Source organism: Balaenoptera ricei, chromosome 2 (assembly GCF_028023285.1).
Source record: "Balaenoptera ricei isolate mBalRic1 chromosome 2, mBalRic1.hap2, whole genome shotgun sequence".
NCBI lineage: Eukaryota > Metazoa > Chordata > Mammalia > Artiodactyla > Balaenopteridae > Balaenoptera > Balaenoptera ricei.
Window position 1 is genome coordinate 176646902 of NC_082640.1, and position 13978 is coordinate 176660879.

The window sequence follows — 13978 nt, forward strand, 5'->3', positions numbered from 1 at the left end:
GTAGTCCAGAACAGAGAAATCTGTAGAGACAGAAAGTGGTGGTTGTCTACGGCTGGGGTGGGCGGGGGGTGACAGTTAAAGGGTACAGCATTTCTTTCTAAGGTGATGAAAATGTTCTAAAACTGACTGTAGTGATGGTTGTACACATCTGTGGATACATTAAAAACCACTGGATGGTACACTTTGAAAGAGTGAATTGTATGGTATGTGCATCATATCTCAATAAACTTGTTTCTTAAAAGGATAAGGGGTAGGGGGTAGGGAGCTGGGATACTGAAATGCTACTTCCTTTCAGGTAATGATGACGAAGAACCAATGGACAAAGTGTGCGTTCTCTGCCGACATCCCCGCGGCGAGGGAAGAGCACCCTCCCAGATCCACTTCATACAACCAAACAGCTGACGGGACCCGAGAGGTGAGGGGGGTGGGGCATCGTCCTGCACAGGCCCAGGAGGGCCAGGCCGGACCGCTCAGAGGCTGGCCTGTCACGGCTGAGCAAGGAACGGCTCAGGACCACAGGGGCCCTGGAGTGAGGAGGGGGCACTGCTGAGCCTCCAATGGCATGAGTCCCTCTCCATCTCAGAAAACTGCCAGGTTCCAATGACCATGGTGTCCCCACTGCTTGGAGTTCAACCTGCACTGGCAATTCCCCCTCCTAAGCAGGGCCTCTCGTTCCAGTCAAATCTGATCTTATCACTCCCACCCCGAGCCTTCAGGATAAAGTCCAAGCCCCACAGCCTGGTGTGAAAAGCACTCTCTCCACTCTTATGGTCCTGCAGGTCCCCACGTCCGAAGGGAGGTCCACGTGCACCCAAAAGGCGGCGCTGTCTGCCTAGTGAGCCCGCCCCGCCCCCTCCCAGCTACCTACTGGAGCCACTTTCTCCCTCCCCTGACCCGCCTGGGCGCCCTGCACCAGCCCCGCACCCACGACGCTCTTCCACTTCACAGACACGTAGGCGTGTCTCCTACGTACCAGGCACTGTGTGCAGCAAAGGGGATACCCGGGGAGCTTGAAGCAGACGTGATCCCTGCCCCTGCGGAGCTAACCCCCAAATGGAGAGACTGGCAGAAGCAACCAGTAGAGAATGACAAAGTTCCAAACGGAGGGAAGGAAAGGTGCAAAGTTTTAAGGGCCCGGGACAGGGAATGTATCCTAGGTCAGGTAATCAGAGAGACATCCCTGAGGAAGGGACACCTGAGCTGAGAGCTGGGGGTGGGGACGAATTCCAATTAAGGGAACGTCCTGTGCAAAGGCACTGAGGTGGAAAAGAGCTCAGAGCTTGAGCAGCTGCTGCAGGAGGGCCAGCAAGGCAAGGAAGGGGCGGGTGGGACAAGGTGAGGCTGGGGAGGCGGGGAAGGAGGCCGCGGCCAGACTGCAGGCCTCACGGGCCATGTCAGAGGCTACAGTCTTCACTATCATCGCAATGAAAAGGTGTGAAAGAGTTTTTAGTCAGGACGAGCGGGGATCAGGTCTGCGTGTCTCCTAGTTCATCACTCCGGGGTCCGCGAGTGCAGTTCCTGTTTCGCGAGGCCTCCCCTCCGGGCTGGGAGCTCCTGTGGATGGTGCTCAGCAAGCAGTGTGCCGCCGCAGAGGGAGCTGTCCCTGTGGCCACACAGGGGGTCCAGGGGCCATCTGGGGGACACTTAACATCCTTCCAGCTAATGAAGATGGGGAGGAGAGGTGACAGTTTAGACTCATACCTCCTCCTTCCGAGCTCATTCAGGGAAACCCCAGGAAGATCCACCTAGACGGCACCACCTGACTCATGGAATACAGTCACCATAACGCTTCTAGCAATTCTGGGGCAGCAGCAGAAGGGCCACCCCCCTCACCCTCTGGGCCACACCTGACAGCTGGCCCTGGATGCCACAGTGAGAAGGCTCTCGTCGCTCCCCTGAAGAAGCAGCTCTAGAGGCCAGGAGACCCCACCACCACCCCAGCGCCGCTCGCCCCCATGGACTCGGCCCCCAGGGGACCTCTGTCCAGGTCTGTTCCCTGATAACTGAATCTCGGGCAGAGCCTCGGCGGCACCAGGCTGTCGGTTCCACAAGAACCTTGGCGCAGAAAAACAACTGAATCATCCTGATGATTCTCCAAGCCAAGCCCTCTTGAGGACAATATTTCTTTTGGGGGGTGGGGAGGGAGGTGGCAGCTTGGGAGTTGATTTCTATGGCAACCAGCTTTAGTGATCTGCATAAGCTCCAGACACACAACCCCCAACCTGTCCACAAGGGCAGCCAGAAAAAAAGCATAACCTCTCAGCTCTGAGAATTCCTGTCCATCCCTGGGTCCTGGAGGTTTAACGGAAGCATCCCATGGGCGGAATGCTCTAGGGCTGTCAGAAACATCTCAGAAACTCATCTATCTTGACCCACACAGCCCCAAGCCACTTCCCCAGGGACCCGAATATCGCCTTTGGTGAAGGCCCTTCGAGCTGAGCCCCTTCTGGGGCAAACCACCTTTCTCCGTTTTCTTACAACAAAATGCAGAAAGGCCAGCTTTGCAAACCCAAGCCCGGGGCCCCGCTTCCCGGTCTCTGAAATCTGAATGTCCCTCTGCCTCTCCTGACCCTGGGCCCCTCCCCGCACCTAAGCCCGTGTCTCCCTGTTCATGTCCCGAGAATAAATATTAAAACAGGAATCTGAAAACAACGGCACGGTCAAGGTCAAGTGTCAGTGTATGGCCTGGCTCTGAACTTGAATCTCGTATCTCGCACAGGGTGGGAAGACCAGGTCAGCGCCGACAGCCCGGGGCCCCGTGGCGGGAGGATGGCCTGCGTGCTGCTGAGCAGGCCTCACCTGGCACCTCTCAGTCCCTCTCTCCACCGGCCCCTGCCCTTCTCCTCTCTTCTCAGGGCCTGTGCAAAGTGCAGACTGTCACCCTTCTCCCCAGAGGATTGTGCTCTTCGCAAAAGAGGAAACGTCCCGGCCTTAGCAGATATCCGCTTCATGCTCAAGCACAGACGGCAGTGAAAATTTATCCCGGAGATACTGAGGCTGGAAGGTTATCCTGAGGTCACCTCAGGCATCTGAGGGCCGGCTGCTGTGTGTGCCCTGGGTGGGACAGACTCCTGGGACCCAGCCGAGACCTCCCTGGGAAATGCAGCCGGTGGCTGAAACCCTTGAAGCTGCACGTCCCCACGTCCTGCCTGACACGCTCTCCAACCTCCTCTGCACAAGAGCAGGAACACAGGGGACCAAGTTCCCCTTCAGTGCTCAGGCACCGCCTGCCCTGCGCCGTGGGCTGTGGGTGTGCTTGTGGGGAGCAGGGGATGGGAGGCCCCCCCAGGGTTGGTTGTTCCCTAACTCCCCGTCCTTTATCTAAGAAAGTAATGACACAGGCAGTAGCGGTGGGAGCAGCTGTAAGAACTCAGCAAACATTAGACACTTCTACATACTCCAAGACATTTACTTCTCGTAGCAACCTGCCCACCCTAAGAAGTAGAACCTAGCAGCAACCCCATTTTACAGAAGAGGAAACTAAGGCTCGAGGGGGTCATGTGATCACACTGGTATCGACCACCAACTAAGCACTCGCTGGGGCCTGAGCACCGGGTGAAGTACTTCTTACGCATCGTGTTGTTGACTCCTCCCAACACGGTATGAGGTTTTCCTGGTACTAACACCATTTTACAAATAAGAAAACTGAGGCTTGGCGAGCTCACAGAGGAGCCCAAACACGCCTTTCCCCACGGCCCCCCAGCCCCATGGAAGCGGAAGAGACTTCAGGTTGCTGGCCAGGCAAAGGCCCTGCAGGGCACCACGTGTGGACAGCACACCTCCCCAGTTGCGTGGGGGAGTGGGAGGGGACACCAGCAGGGCCACAAACGGGCCACCAGGGCTCATGGAGCCCCTTGCTCACGGGAAGCGGGAATCTGGCAGAGTCGGTCAAGGAGGGGGCGAGAGCCACAGGGAAGTGAGGGAGGCTGAGGTCACCGACCCTGGACACATGGGGGAAAGAAAATGCTGTCAGCAGGAGGGCTACTATGTGGCGATGAGAGTCCCCTTTGTCCTGATAAAGAAAGACAGGACGTCAACCCTCCAGTTATCACACACTGCAAAGTGCTGGCTCGAGCATCCCTCCCACAGGGAGGCCCTCTCTCTCGGCTGCATTTTCACTGATAACATGACCTTGTTTTTCATGACCCCTGAGCCGCTTTCCTGAGGAATGAATCACACTCTTGTCCACAACACAGAAAACACAGGGCAAGTCAGCGGAGGCAATGGCAGCACCCCCTAAGGTGGCGGGCGGGTTACCGTGGGGTCAGGACCCAGGCTACTGGGGAAACGGGGAAGGGAGAAGGGAAAAGCCAAGAAGACTTGGTCCCAGCTCAGAGATGGGCACACAGAGTCAAAGCCGTGAGCTCGGAGAGGGGTTCTCCACCAAGGCAGGACTCAGGGGCCAAGGGCAGCCACTCCAGTTCAAAGGCCCTCGGGGGTCCCTTTCTCCAGGGGTGGCAAGAGGGTTCCGCCCCTGTGCCAACTCAACACCTGTGGCTGCGGCTGTGTGTCGCTGAGGACGCAAAGGCACGTGTGGACTCTGCAGTGCTCAGATCAGTAAATCAGGTCTCTAAGCGTAGAGGGCAGAGAGGGTTCCAACCGTGCCCTGGTTCAATCCCGTCTCGCCTCCGACGAGATGGAGGCCCCGGCAGGGAAGTGCCCAACCACAAGCCCATGTCTTCTTGGCAGTGGCAGAGCCGTGTGTACACAGTACGCGGCAAGACAGCTCCACGGCTTTAGAAATGCACAGAACCACTCCCGGCCTTCCGCCTCACCCCTCCACGCACCTGGAACCTGTGCACCAGCTCCAGGGACTGGCTGTCGTTCTGGTCGGCTTCGAGGATGACATCGGTCAGTTTGTGGATGATGACGTCCAGGGGGCCCTGCTCCTCGACTGGCCGGCTAAGGTTCAGCTGCAAGCGGGAGACACAGAGAAGAAGAACAACTTCAGCTCCTGGGCCCGCTGCCCCGTCTACCCCGTCCCCTCTGCATGTCCCCGCGGCACGGCGAGGGGGCAGGAGGGGGCTGGCAGTCGTGGGACAGGACGGGACGAATGGGATGAACTCGCTGAGGGCCTGGAGCCCTTCCGGGGCAGGCCCTGTGTTTACACTTCTGTCCCCGAGCCCCAGGCGGCCCGGGACACAGAAAATACACACGTGGAATCAGGGTGACGAAGTATCTGTGGGTCAGGGGAGAGTCACTGTGAAAGCATGTACTGGCCACACTGCAGCTGCCCTACCACCCAGGTTTTTCAGGTGGGCACACCAGGGTTCAGGGAGGTCAAGTCCAACGACTGAAGTCACACGGCCAGACCTGAACTGAGATCCAAGCGGACGTTCTCTCCACGAAACTACACACAGTCTCGGCAAAGCTGTGATCTGCGCGAATCTAAGAGCTGCTGCTTTGAGAGACCAGAAGCTGGCACTTCACACTGAGATCAGGGCCTATGATGGCAAAGTGAGGGGGCACTGGGCTGCCTGGGGTCCCTGAGGCACGGCTCGCCCTGCTCCACTGGGGGACGTGTTTGTTTTTTCAAGAGCATGGGGTTGGGAAGATCGGGCCCCGGGGGAGCCAGAGCTGCTGGCTGACAGACAGTCGGCATCACCTAACCCCCAATACAGGAGCACCTGCCAACAGCCGGGGCCGCCTGACACCGAGCTTCCTGACTGGCCAGATGTCTGCCGCCCGGCACGCGGCCGCCACCAGCTGCACGGCCCGCTCCCTTGGAGATGACGGCGCCAGCCCGGCACCTGGCTGACCCCCCCGGGTGGCCTCAGCAGAGGCCGGAGACGGCCACCAGCCCCATCCCTGCCCTCAGCCCCACCCCCAGGGGGGCCTCCCTCCGGGATTCCTGGCTGTTTGTTTCAAAGTCATTCATAAAGAAATCACGGTGACAGCTCTGGGCAGACACTGTGCTAAAAACGTATGTCCGTTCATTTCTTTTCATTTTCAAACCACACAGTGAGAAGCAATCCCACAAACACAGACTTCTGAGACCTGCCTAGGACCTCACGGTGAGAAGGCAGAGCCAGAGCTGAAGCCGGGCCTGTCGTTCAGCGCCTGTCCCACGCCCCATGCCTGCTCTGTGCCATGGGAGGCTGTCCTCTACAGCCACGACCACCGGCTGCCTTGTCCTCTGGCTGCTGGCCGAGTCCGGCCATTTGGAGGCCCCAGCAGAAGATGGGAGAGGAGGAGGGGAGAGGAGTCTGGGTGTTTGCTCCCACCGTCCCCATTGCGCAGGGCAGCCCCTCTCCCAAGACCACCACTGTCTCTAAGCTCTTCCTTCCCCTAGTCCCCTGAGGCCTGGGGTGGTGACAGCCCGCCATTCTCGGGGTGCCTCACCACCTCCCGCTGGCTCCTTTGACCCTGCCCACACCTTGCCATCCTCCCTTATTTAAACTCTTTTTCCGTTAAGGCTTCGGAATGTGCCAGCTCTTTTCTGCTGATATCCTTAACTCCTCTTTTTTATTGTCTGCCAGGAAAGATGTTAAGGGATTTTACCTATTTAAAAAAAAAAAAAGAAAAAATCCCATGGACTTCACCAAAAGAAAATACTGAAGAACACCGATCCTTCCCCGTGGTGACTAGCCTGTGTACAAAACAGCAAAAATGAGACCAGCTGAGAAGCTGCCCATCTTCTGAGACTCCTGGACGGGGAAGGGAAACGGCATTTGTCCTCACAGCACAGCCAGGAGCTGGGGGTGACGGTCCCCCTTCACAGACCAGGACACCTAGAGCCCAGGAGGAAAAATGACCGGGCAAGGCCTCGCGGGTGGGAGGTGGCCCGGCTGGGGCCTGGACAAACAGTGACACCAATGGGCTCAGCCCGCAGCCAAGCTGCTAGGTGTCCTGGGGCCTGTGCAAAAGCCTAGCAGCATCCCTGGGCCTCAGTTTCCCCTTGGATAAAAAAACAGGAAACTCCAAGGACCTTTCCGCTTCTGTCCGCGGATTCATTATTACGTTCCCATCCAACTCCACTTCCCAGAATAAAACAGAATTGGAAGGAAGGCAGAGCAGCCAGTGGGAAGTGGGAACAGGGGCAAAGAACACCTCATTCTCAGAGGTGCCACAGACACAAGCCCATCTGTGTTGTAACCGCGGCTCCACTGTGACAGGCACCAAAACAAGAGGCCGATATTTTCAGACCAAGACAGCCACGATGGAAGAGAACTGGGTCACATGGTGATGCTGAGCAGGGCGCCCCGGGCCTCAGAAACCCCGTCCCAGAGGGAACGTTTCCCATGCAGCAAGAGGGGACAGAGTCAGCCCCTGAGAGGAACCTGGCGTCCCAGTGCGTTTGGGGAAGGAGGTGGGCAGAAAATGCCCTCAGCTCAGGCTCGCCTGGCATCACCCAAGGCCTGTAGACCTGACAACCGTGGGCTGTTTGGAAAATAAGCTCCCCGCGTTCCCGGCCGCCCCACTGAAGGTAAACAGTTGAGTTTTGGAAGCCGGCCACCTTCCTTTGTGTATTTTCCAAGCATTTTTGTGCCAGTGAAACCCTTTCACGAGAACAGCAATCAGGACACACGTCAGGCCTGGACGGTCTCCGCTCAGCATCGCTGCAGCATCCTTGCTGGGGCCCAAGCAGAGCTGCCAGTGGCTCTAAAAGGCCCTCCAGCACCGCCTTTCCTCAAGGGACCAGACAAGCCTTGGTCATCCTGAGGGGGTCTACCCCAAGGAGCCGGCAGTCTCTCCCCACTGGCTGGGAAGGGGGAGAAGGCCCTCTGGGGCTGCATCCTCAGGAGTGGTACTCAGTAGGCTCTGGGCGCACGTGGGACAGAACCCAGGACCCTGCAGAGGGGGGGACCCTCAGAGGGGGGATGACACAGGAGGGACCCTCAGGAGGGGGAGGCAGTGCCACAGAGGAGGGGACACTGCAGAGAAGGGGGACCGCAGAAGACAGGACCCTCAGGAGGGGGATACTGCAGAAGAGGGGACCCTCAGAGAGGGAGGGTGTCAGAGACGAGGGGCCCTCAGATGGAGGGTGCTGCACAGAAGGGAACCCTGGGACCGGGGGAGGCACCTTAGAGGATTCATTCCCTAGATGCAGTGGGGGTGGGGGCTCGGGTGGAAGTGAACTCACTTCAGTTGTGTCATTTTGTTTTTCTGACCACACTCTGTTTGCAGAAAAGGGAACTTTCCCAGGGACCTGTTCTCTTCCTCAGAAAGGGTCCCTCTCAGCCAGTCACAAGGTGTCCCGATGAAAGGGCCGCCTGCCGTAGCCAGAGGAGGTCTGCAGGCGCCACGTTTCCAATTCATGCCATCCTGTGAGGCCAACGCTGGATGCTGTTCTGTGAGCGCTCAGAACTCAGAGCAAACAAGGGCCCCCTGTTTCCTCGGCGAAGAAGGCAGTGAGGCGGACTAGGGTGGAGGGAGGGCTGGGAGGAGATGGGACAAAGGCCCGCAGACCCCGGTGGCCTAACAGTCACCTCTGACCTCCGAAGCAAGCAACCCCATCATGCCCAGGCCCGAACCCAAGGTGAGCTGGGCTCCGCCTACCCCCGCCTTCCCCACCACCTGGTGCAGGAAGACAGGATGGGATAATGGGCACAGCAGACGCCTGGAAACCCCTCCCGGCTCAGATGCTTCTGGGCTGGAGCAGGTCATTTCATTGCTCTGTGCCTCGGTTTCCCTATTCATAAAATGAGGATGTCGTAACTACACCTCCCAGGGCTGGATGAGAACATTCCGTTTAGAGATGTGGCACATGAGCCCTCCAGACAAGTTCCTGCTTCTGCTTGGTCACTTGTTAATTCGACAAGTATTTTCTGGACCCCTCCTGTGTGCCAGGCACAGACGACGACCCCTGCCCTCTCAACTCAGGGCCTCAGGCAGCCGTAGGAACATCTCTGTTCACTTTGGATGCAGCCCCAGCTGCCCCAGACCTTGCACAGGGCAGTGCTCTGCTCCTCTGCCAGAGCGAGCCCTCTGCCTGGGATGTCCCCCACCCCACATCCCCCTGTCCACATGTGAGCTCTTACTCATCTTCCAAGTCCCAGCTCAGAAGTTCAATCCTTTTCCAGACTTCTGAACTCACCCCTCCCCAAACAGGAAGAATTAATGGCTCCCTCATCTCACCCGTGTCCCCAGGACCCTCTGCACATCCCTGCAGGATTGCACTGTAACTTCCAAGTATAAAGGCATTTCATTAACCCTCTGTCTCCTCCACAAGACCGTGAGATCCCCAAAGACCAGGGCTGGGGCTTGGCATCCCCAGGACCTATAACCGGGGCTCCAGGCAAGAGCTCGGTAAACGTTTGCTAAATGCGCTGGCAGTTTTAAAGAACAGAGTGAACAACGCAGACCAAGGAGGAGGGACTTTCCATAGAGCAGGGTGACTCTTTTCTGCTAAGAGGGTTGAAATAGCCTCCCAGAGGAAGAGGTGTCCAGATCAAGCCATGGAGGGGAGAAGGAAGAATGAGACCCCCAGAGATGGGCAGCGGAAGGGAGGTGTAATCCAGGTAGAGGGGGCAGCTGCAAAGATGCAGGACTCACCTGCATTAAATCCTCTCCTGTATCTATCAATTCCAAATGCCTCAGGTGCCCTAAGCTACCACCTCAGCAGAAAGAGCTTTTCCTACAGCACTGGCCCCTGAATGGCACCTTGGGCAGGGGGGATAGGGTGAGGGGTGGCCCATAACCGCCCCGCTCTCATGCCTGATCTGCAGGCTGGAAGCCAAGGACCCAGCGGAAGACTCTAATGCCTAAGGGACCAGAATTCGGCTGTGGTATGAACAACTAATAAATCTTCAGTGCATTAAGCCACTAAGAATTTGGGGTTGCCGGCTTTGGCAGTTAGTCTACCCTAATACAGTCCCCAGAGGGGAGAGTGTGGATGGGGGAAGGGCAGGGGGTGCCGAGATGAGATCAAAGGCAGAGGGTTTCAGCTCTCTGGAGGGTTCTCTGGGCTGTACTTCCAGCTCTCCCTTCGCTCCCAAACTCCCGCACGTGCTTCCCTGACGTGATCAATAACCAGCCAGATACAAAAGAAGCAGGTTCATCGGGGAGGCTGGGGACTCGGGAGAACTGCCTCCCACCCCTGCTCACGCTCGGGGCCATTCATCCTCTCTGGATGCAACATGCAAGGTGTTCTACCCAGAGGCCTGGGCTGCTAAAAAATGTCTACACTTCTCTGAACACCCAGACAGGCTGTAACTGACCTCTCAACTGCAAAGGCTGCAAGTGAAGCCAGTGAGGACATCAGGCAGGTGTGGTTACCATTTCACAACCATGCTCGGCAGCCGGGTCTTGTTAGGAGTGGCTGTGAAGCTACGAGGCCTGGAACATTATTTAAGCTCTGTGTCGCTCTCACGGGTCCCCAGCTCAGGCTGTTGTGAGAACTGAACGAGTTAATGTGTGTAAATTACTTAGGACGGAGCCCAACACAGAGCAAGTATGCAAGAGCCGTGCACCGGTGCCTGGACAACGAGACTTCTGGCCTGAAAACTCAGGTTCCGAGGGGGGTGACCACACAGGCCTGTCCTCAAATGGGGTGTTCCTGGATGATAGGAGTGTCTTTTATTCTGATGGGGCAACACTTGGTGGGCTGGATAGGGGCGGGTCACCAGCAAGATCAAGGCATGATTAGATCAAGCCATGACTGCAACTTCCAGCCCCACTCCCTATCCTTTGGCGGGGGGCGGGGGGTGTGCTGGAAAATGAAATCGTGACAAATCATGCCTTTGTGATGAAGCTTTTACAGAAAATTCCACAGGTACGGGGTTCAGGCAGCGTCCTGGCTGGTGAGCACGTGGAGGGGCTGGGAGAGTGGGTTGCTCAGAGGGCACGGAAGCCTCTTCCCACGCCCCTTGCCTGACGCACCTCTTCCATCTGGATGTTCAACTGTATCCTTTCCCATAGCCCTTTATAATAAGCTGGTAAATAGTAAGTCCACTGTTTTCCTGAATTCCGGAAGCCACTCCAGCAAATTAATCAAACTAGAGGAGGGGGTCATGAGAACCTGTGACTCACAGCTTGAGGGGTCAGGAGCACGGGTAACAACCTAAACTTGCAATCAGCATCTGATAAGTCCACAAGGATTCATCTTGTGGGACTGAGTCCTTACCCTGTGGCATCCGACACTCATCTCCAGGTGATTGGGGTCGAAACTGAGTTAAACCGTGGGACACCCAGCTGGTGTCGCAGGATTGCGTGGTGTGGGAAAAGCCCCCCGACACCTGCTATCAGACGTGGTGAGTGTGTAAAATTGTGACAGTAAAGGAGAATTGCAGGAGGTATGCTTTTCCTATTCAGTTGTGCACTCAAAAAGATCAGCTATTCCATTTCCCTATTCTTAGTCTTCACATTACTACTGACCAGTGGAAATTTCCCCCATGTACTGTTAACAAGAGCTCAGGTGCAGGCGAGAATTTGAATTCTGCAAAGCTAGGTCACTTGTCCTAGCTCATATTAGACTCCTCAACGTGTTCACGCTGCCACATTAAAATGGACCATCATTGTTAATGATGATAAGTAACACAGAGTCCTGACTTTGGGCCACAGACGAGCTAACAAGCACTGACCGCAGGAGATGCAGGTGAGGACACTGGGTCACAGACAGGTTAAGTAGCCTGCCCAAGGTCATCCCATTACAGCTGCATGGGAACCTGGTCTCTCTCCTGCCAAAGCCAGACAATTAGCCACTAAGCCAAAGGGTGCCCCGGGCACCTGGGCTTTCCTTCCATCCCTTTTCTGCCCCTCAATTCACCCCTGCGGATGGCGTGTTTTCAGCTGTGACTTCCAATGCAAGTCACTAGATGAAAAGTTTTTGACTCAGCCAAGGTCCAGACTCAATGGCCCTGATGAACAGCAAGTGGGCAGAAGTCTGATTTATTCCTCTGGACTCTCCACAGGTCTGAGAAGCGGGGACAGAACTGCCATATGCAACATGGAAAGGCCCCGCCGGGCAGAAGCAGGGCTCTCCCGAGAGAAAAGTCAGGTCTGGTGCCTCAGGGAGAGACTGCAAAAGGGTGCCTGGCCTCGGAGGATGCAGCCCCAGTCCCGTGTTTCTTGGCAGGGTTGGTTCCAAAAGATGACAGGGGAGAGCAGCCCGAAGGCCCTTCCCAGCAAGAGCGACTCTCCCTCCCAAAGGAGCTCAAAGTGGCCCTCAGAGACCTCAGGAGCTGGGGGTCACATGGGACTGGCCACCAAGACCTGCAGGCTGAGCCAAGCACGACGCTGGTCACCCCGGCAGCCTCTGCCCCAACACTCCCTGACCCACTGCCCCAATCTCTCAGCAACTGGTCTCCAATTACTAGCATAACAAACAACAATCTGGTTAAGGCAGAAGCGTGGATAACCTTTCTCCCCAGAAGAGGAAGGGCCAACTCGCTTCAACGGCCTAATGATGAAGGTCCCTTGCGTGCAGCTCCAAAGTTCTGGGAATCTGCAAGCCAACTTTATCTCAAGGAGCCGGAGAAGTCATTGCCTCTAGCACTTAAGACAGTGTTGGCAAAGCCTTAGTGCCGGGCTGAGCCCTCAGCAGGCCGTCTGGCAGGCACGGTGCCAAGGAGCAGTGTCATCTCTCCCTTCCTGGAGACTTCTCTGCTCTCGGACCCTCCAAACCCTCAGCAGTCACAGTGCTTGCTGGATCCGCTTCCTCCGAGACCAACCAGTAACTGCCCTTTGGGTTCAGATCGGACTTTTCTGGGCCCCAGGCATGATGCTTACACCACTGGTGAGTTTCAGAAAAAAGAGTTCTCCTTGGCCTGTGTGCCCTCGCTGAGGTCCAGGACTGTGTCCTGTTCCTCCCTGTGACCCCTGCATAGCCTGGCACAGTGCCCAGCTGTGCCAGAGACCAGCTAACATGTGCTGAAATGCTTCCCTGAGGCTAGAGACTCAGACCATCCACCCATCAACCTACCCATCCGTTCACACAACGTTTATTGAGCACTTACACAGCCACCCCTCCAAGTAAATGTTATCCCCATTGTGCACTGAGAAAATGAAGACAGAGGACAAGGTAACTTGCCCAAGGGCACTGCCAGTGGGGGGCAGGCCCAAGGGATTTCTGACCCCAGTCTCTTACCTGCTCCTTTCCCCACAGCCATCACCCTCATTCTGTTTTCAGCACGCTGTCCCGGCTCCCAGGGGCCAGGACCCCCAAGGTGCCCTAGCTTAGTATGCCTACACCGTGCTCAGGGAGGGGGGTTCCACAGGGCCCATTGGAACCCCCAATCAAAGTCTTCTGCAGAAGTCCAAGTGGTCCCAGGAACAAGCTGCAGACACCCTGAGCCTGGCAGGGTGAGAAAGTCGAGGGTGCCTTGGGGCCACAGAGCAAACAAGGATACATGCCCAGGGGACAAGCAGGGTGATGTGCACGCCCCAGTTCCAGCACTAGGCCGTGCACCCTGCACAGAGGCGGCCTGGCCTCCACAGGGAGCCCGAGACGCCCAAGGCCTTACAGTAGCTGCGTTCTCAGCCAAGCTAGCAGGCCATGAACTTCCGGGGGCTAGAAAGGCCGGGCTCCAACCACAGCACAAAAGAGCAAAGGATGAGCCACCCCTCGGTCACCCACATGGCTTCCTGGGCTTGAGTCTTGCCCTCCCAAGCAGAACATGAGCGTCTTGAGGGCCCCTGCCTCTGGGTGTCTGTCTACAACCAAGTATAATGCAGGATCGGAGAGTCACCAGACACTGACCCTCAAGGACCCAAGAGGGTGGATGAGGAAGAGAGGCAAAGGGACAACAGTCCCCACAGAGAGGCTTCCGTTCACCTCAGCTGACCATCCCAAAGCTAAAAGCCTGGGCTGAGACGGGGTGAGGCTCTCCATCCGAGCTCTCAGCCAGCTCAATTCAAATGCCACCATCCCTCTTCCAGAGCCCCCCGACCCCAACCCTGCACCGGCTCTCACCTTTCTCCCTGCACTTCCCACCGAGGATTTCAGATCAAGCACTGACTGACCTGGATGCCAACTTCCCTCCCAGATGGTAAACTTGAAGTTGGTACCCAACGCATGCTGCATCCTCCACCCGAACGA

The 13978-nt window shown here is 56.8% G+C and overlaps 1 protein-coding gene across 3 annotated transcripts in view; it reads right to left on the reverse strand.

Annotated features, from left to right (window-relative positions):
• Nucleotides 1-13978, reverse strand: part of ITPK1 (inositol-tetrakisphosphate 1-kinase) — a 212833-nt gene that overhangs the window by 62287 nt on the left and 136568 nt on the right. For all 3 annotated transcript variants that reach the window (XM_059914865.1, XM_059914864.1, XM_059914863.1), the window contains one exon: nt 4788-4913. Coding sequence is in view for 1 of the 3 variants with exons in the window: in XM_059914863.1 (XP_059770846.1) it covers nt 4788-4913 (126 nt within the window). In the remaining 2 variants the exon portion in view is untranslated. The remainder of the gene's footprint in view (nt 1-4787; nt 4914-13978) is intronic.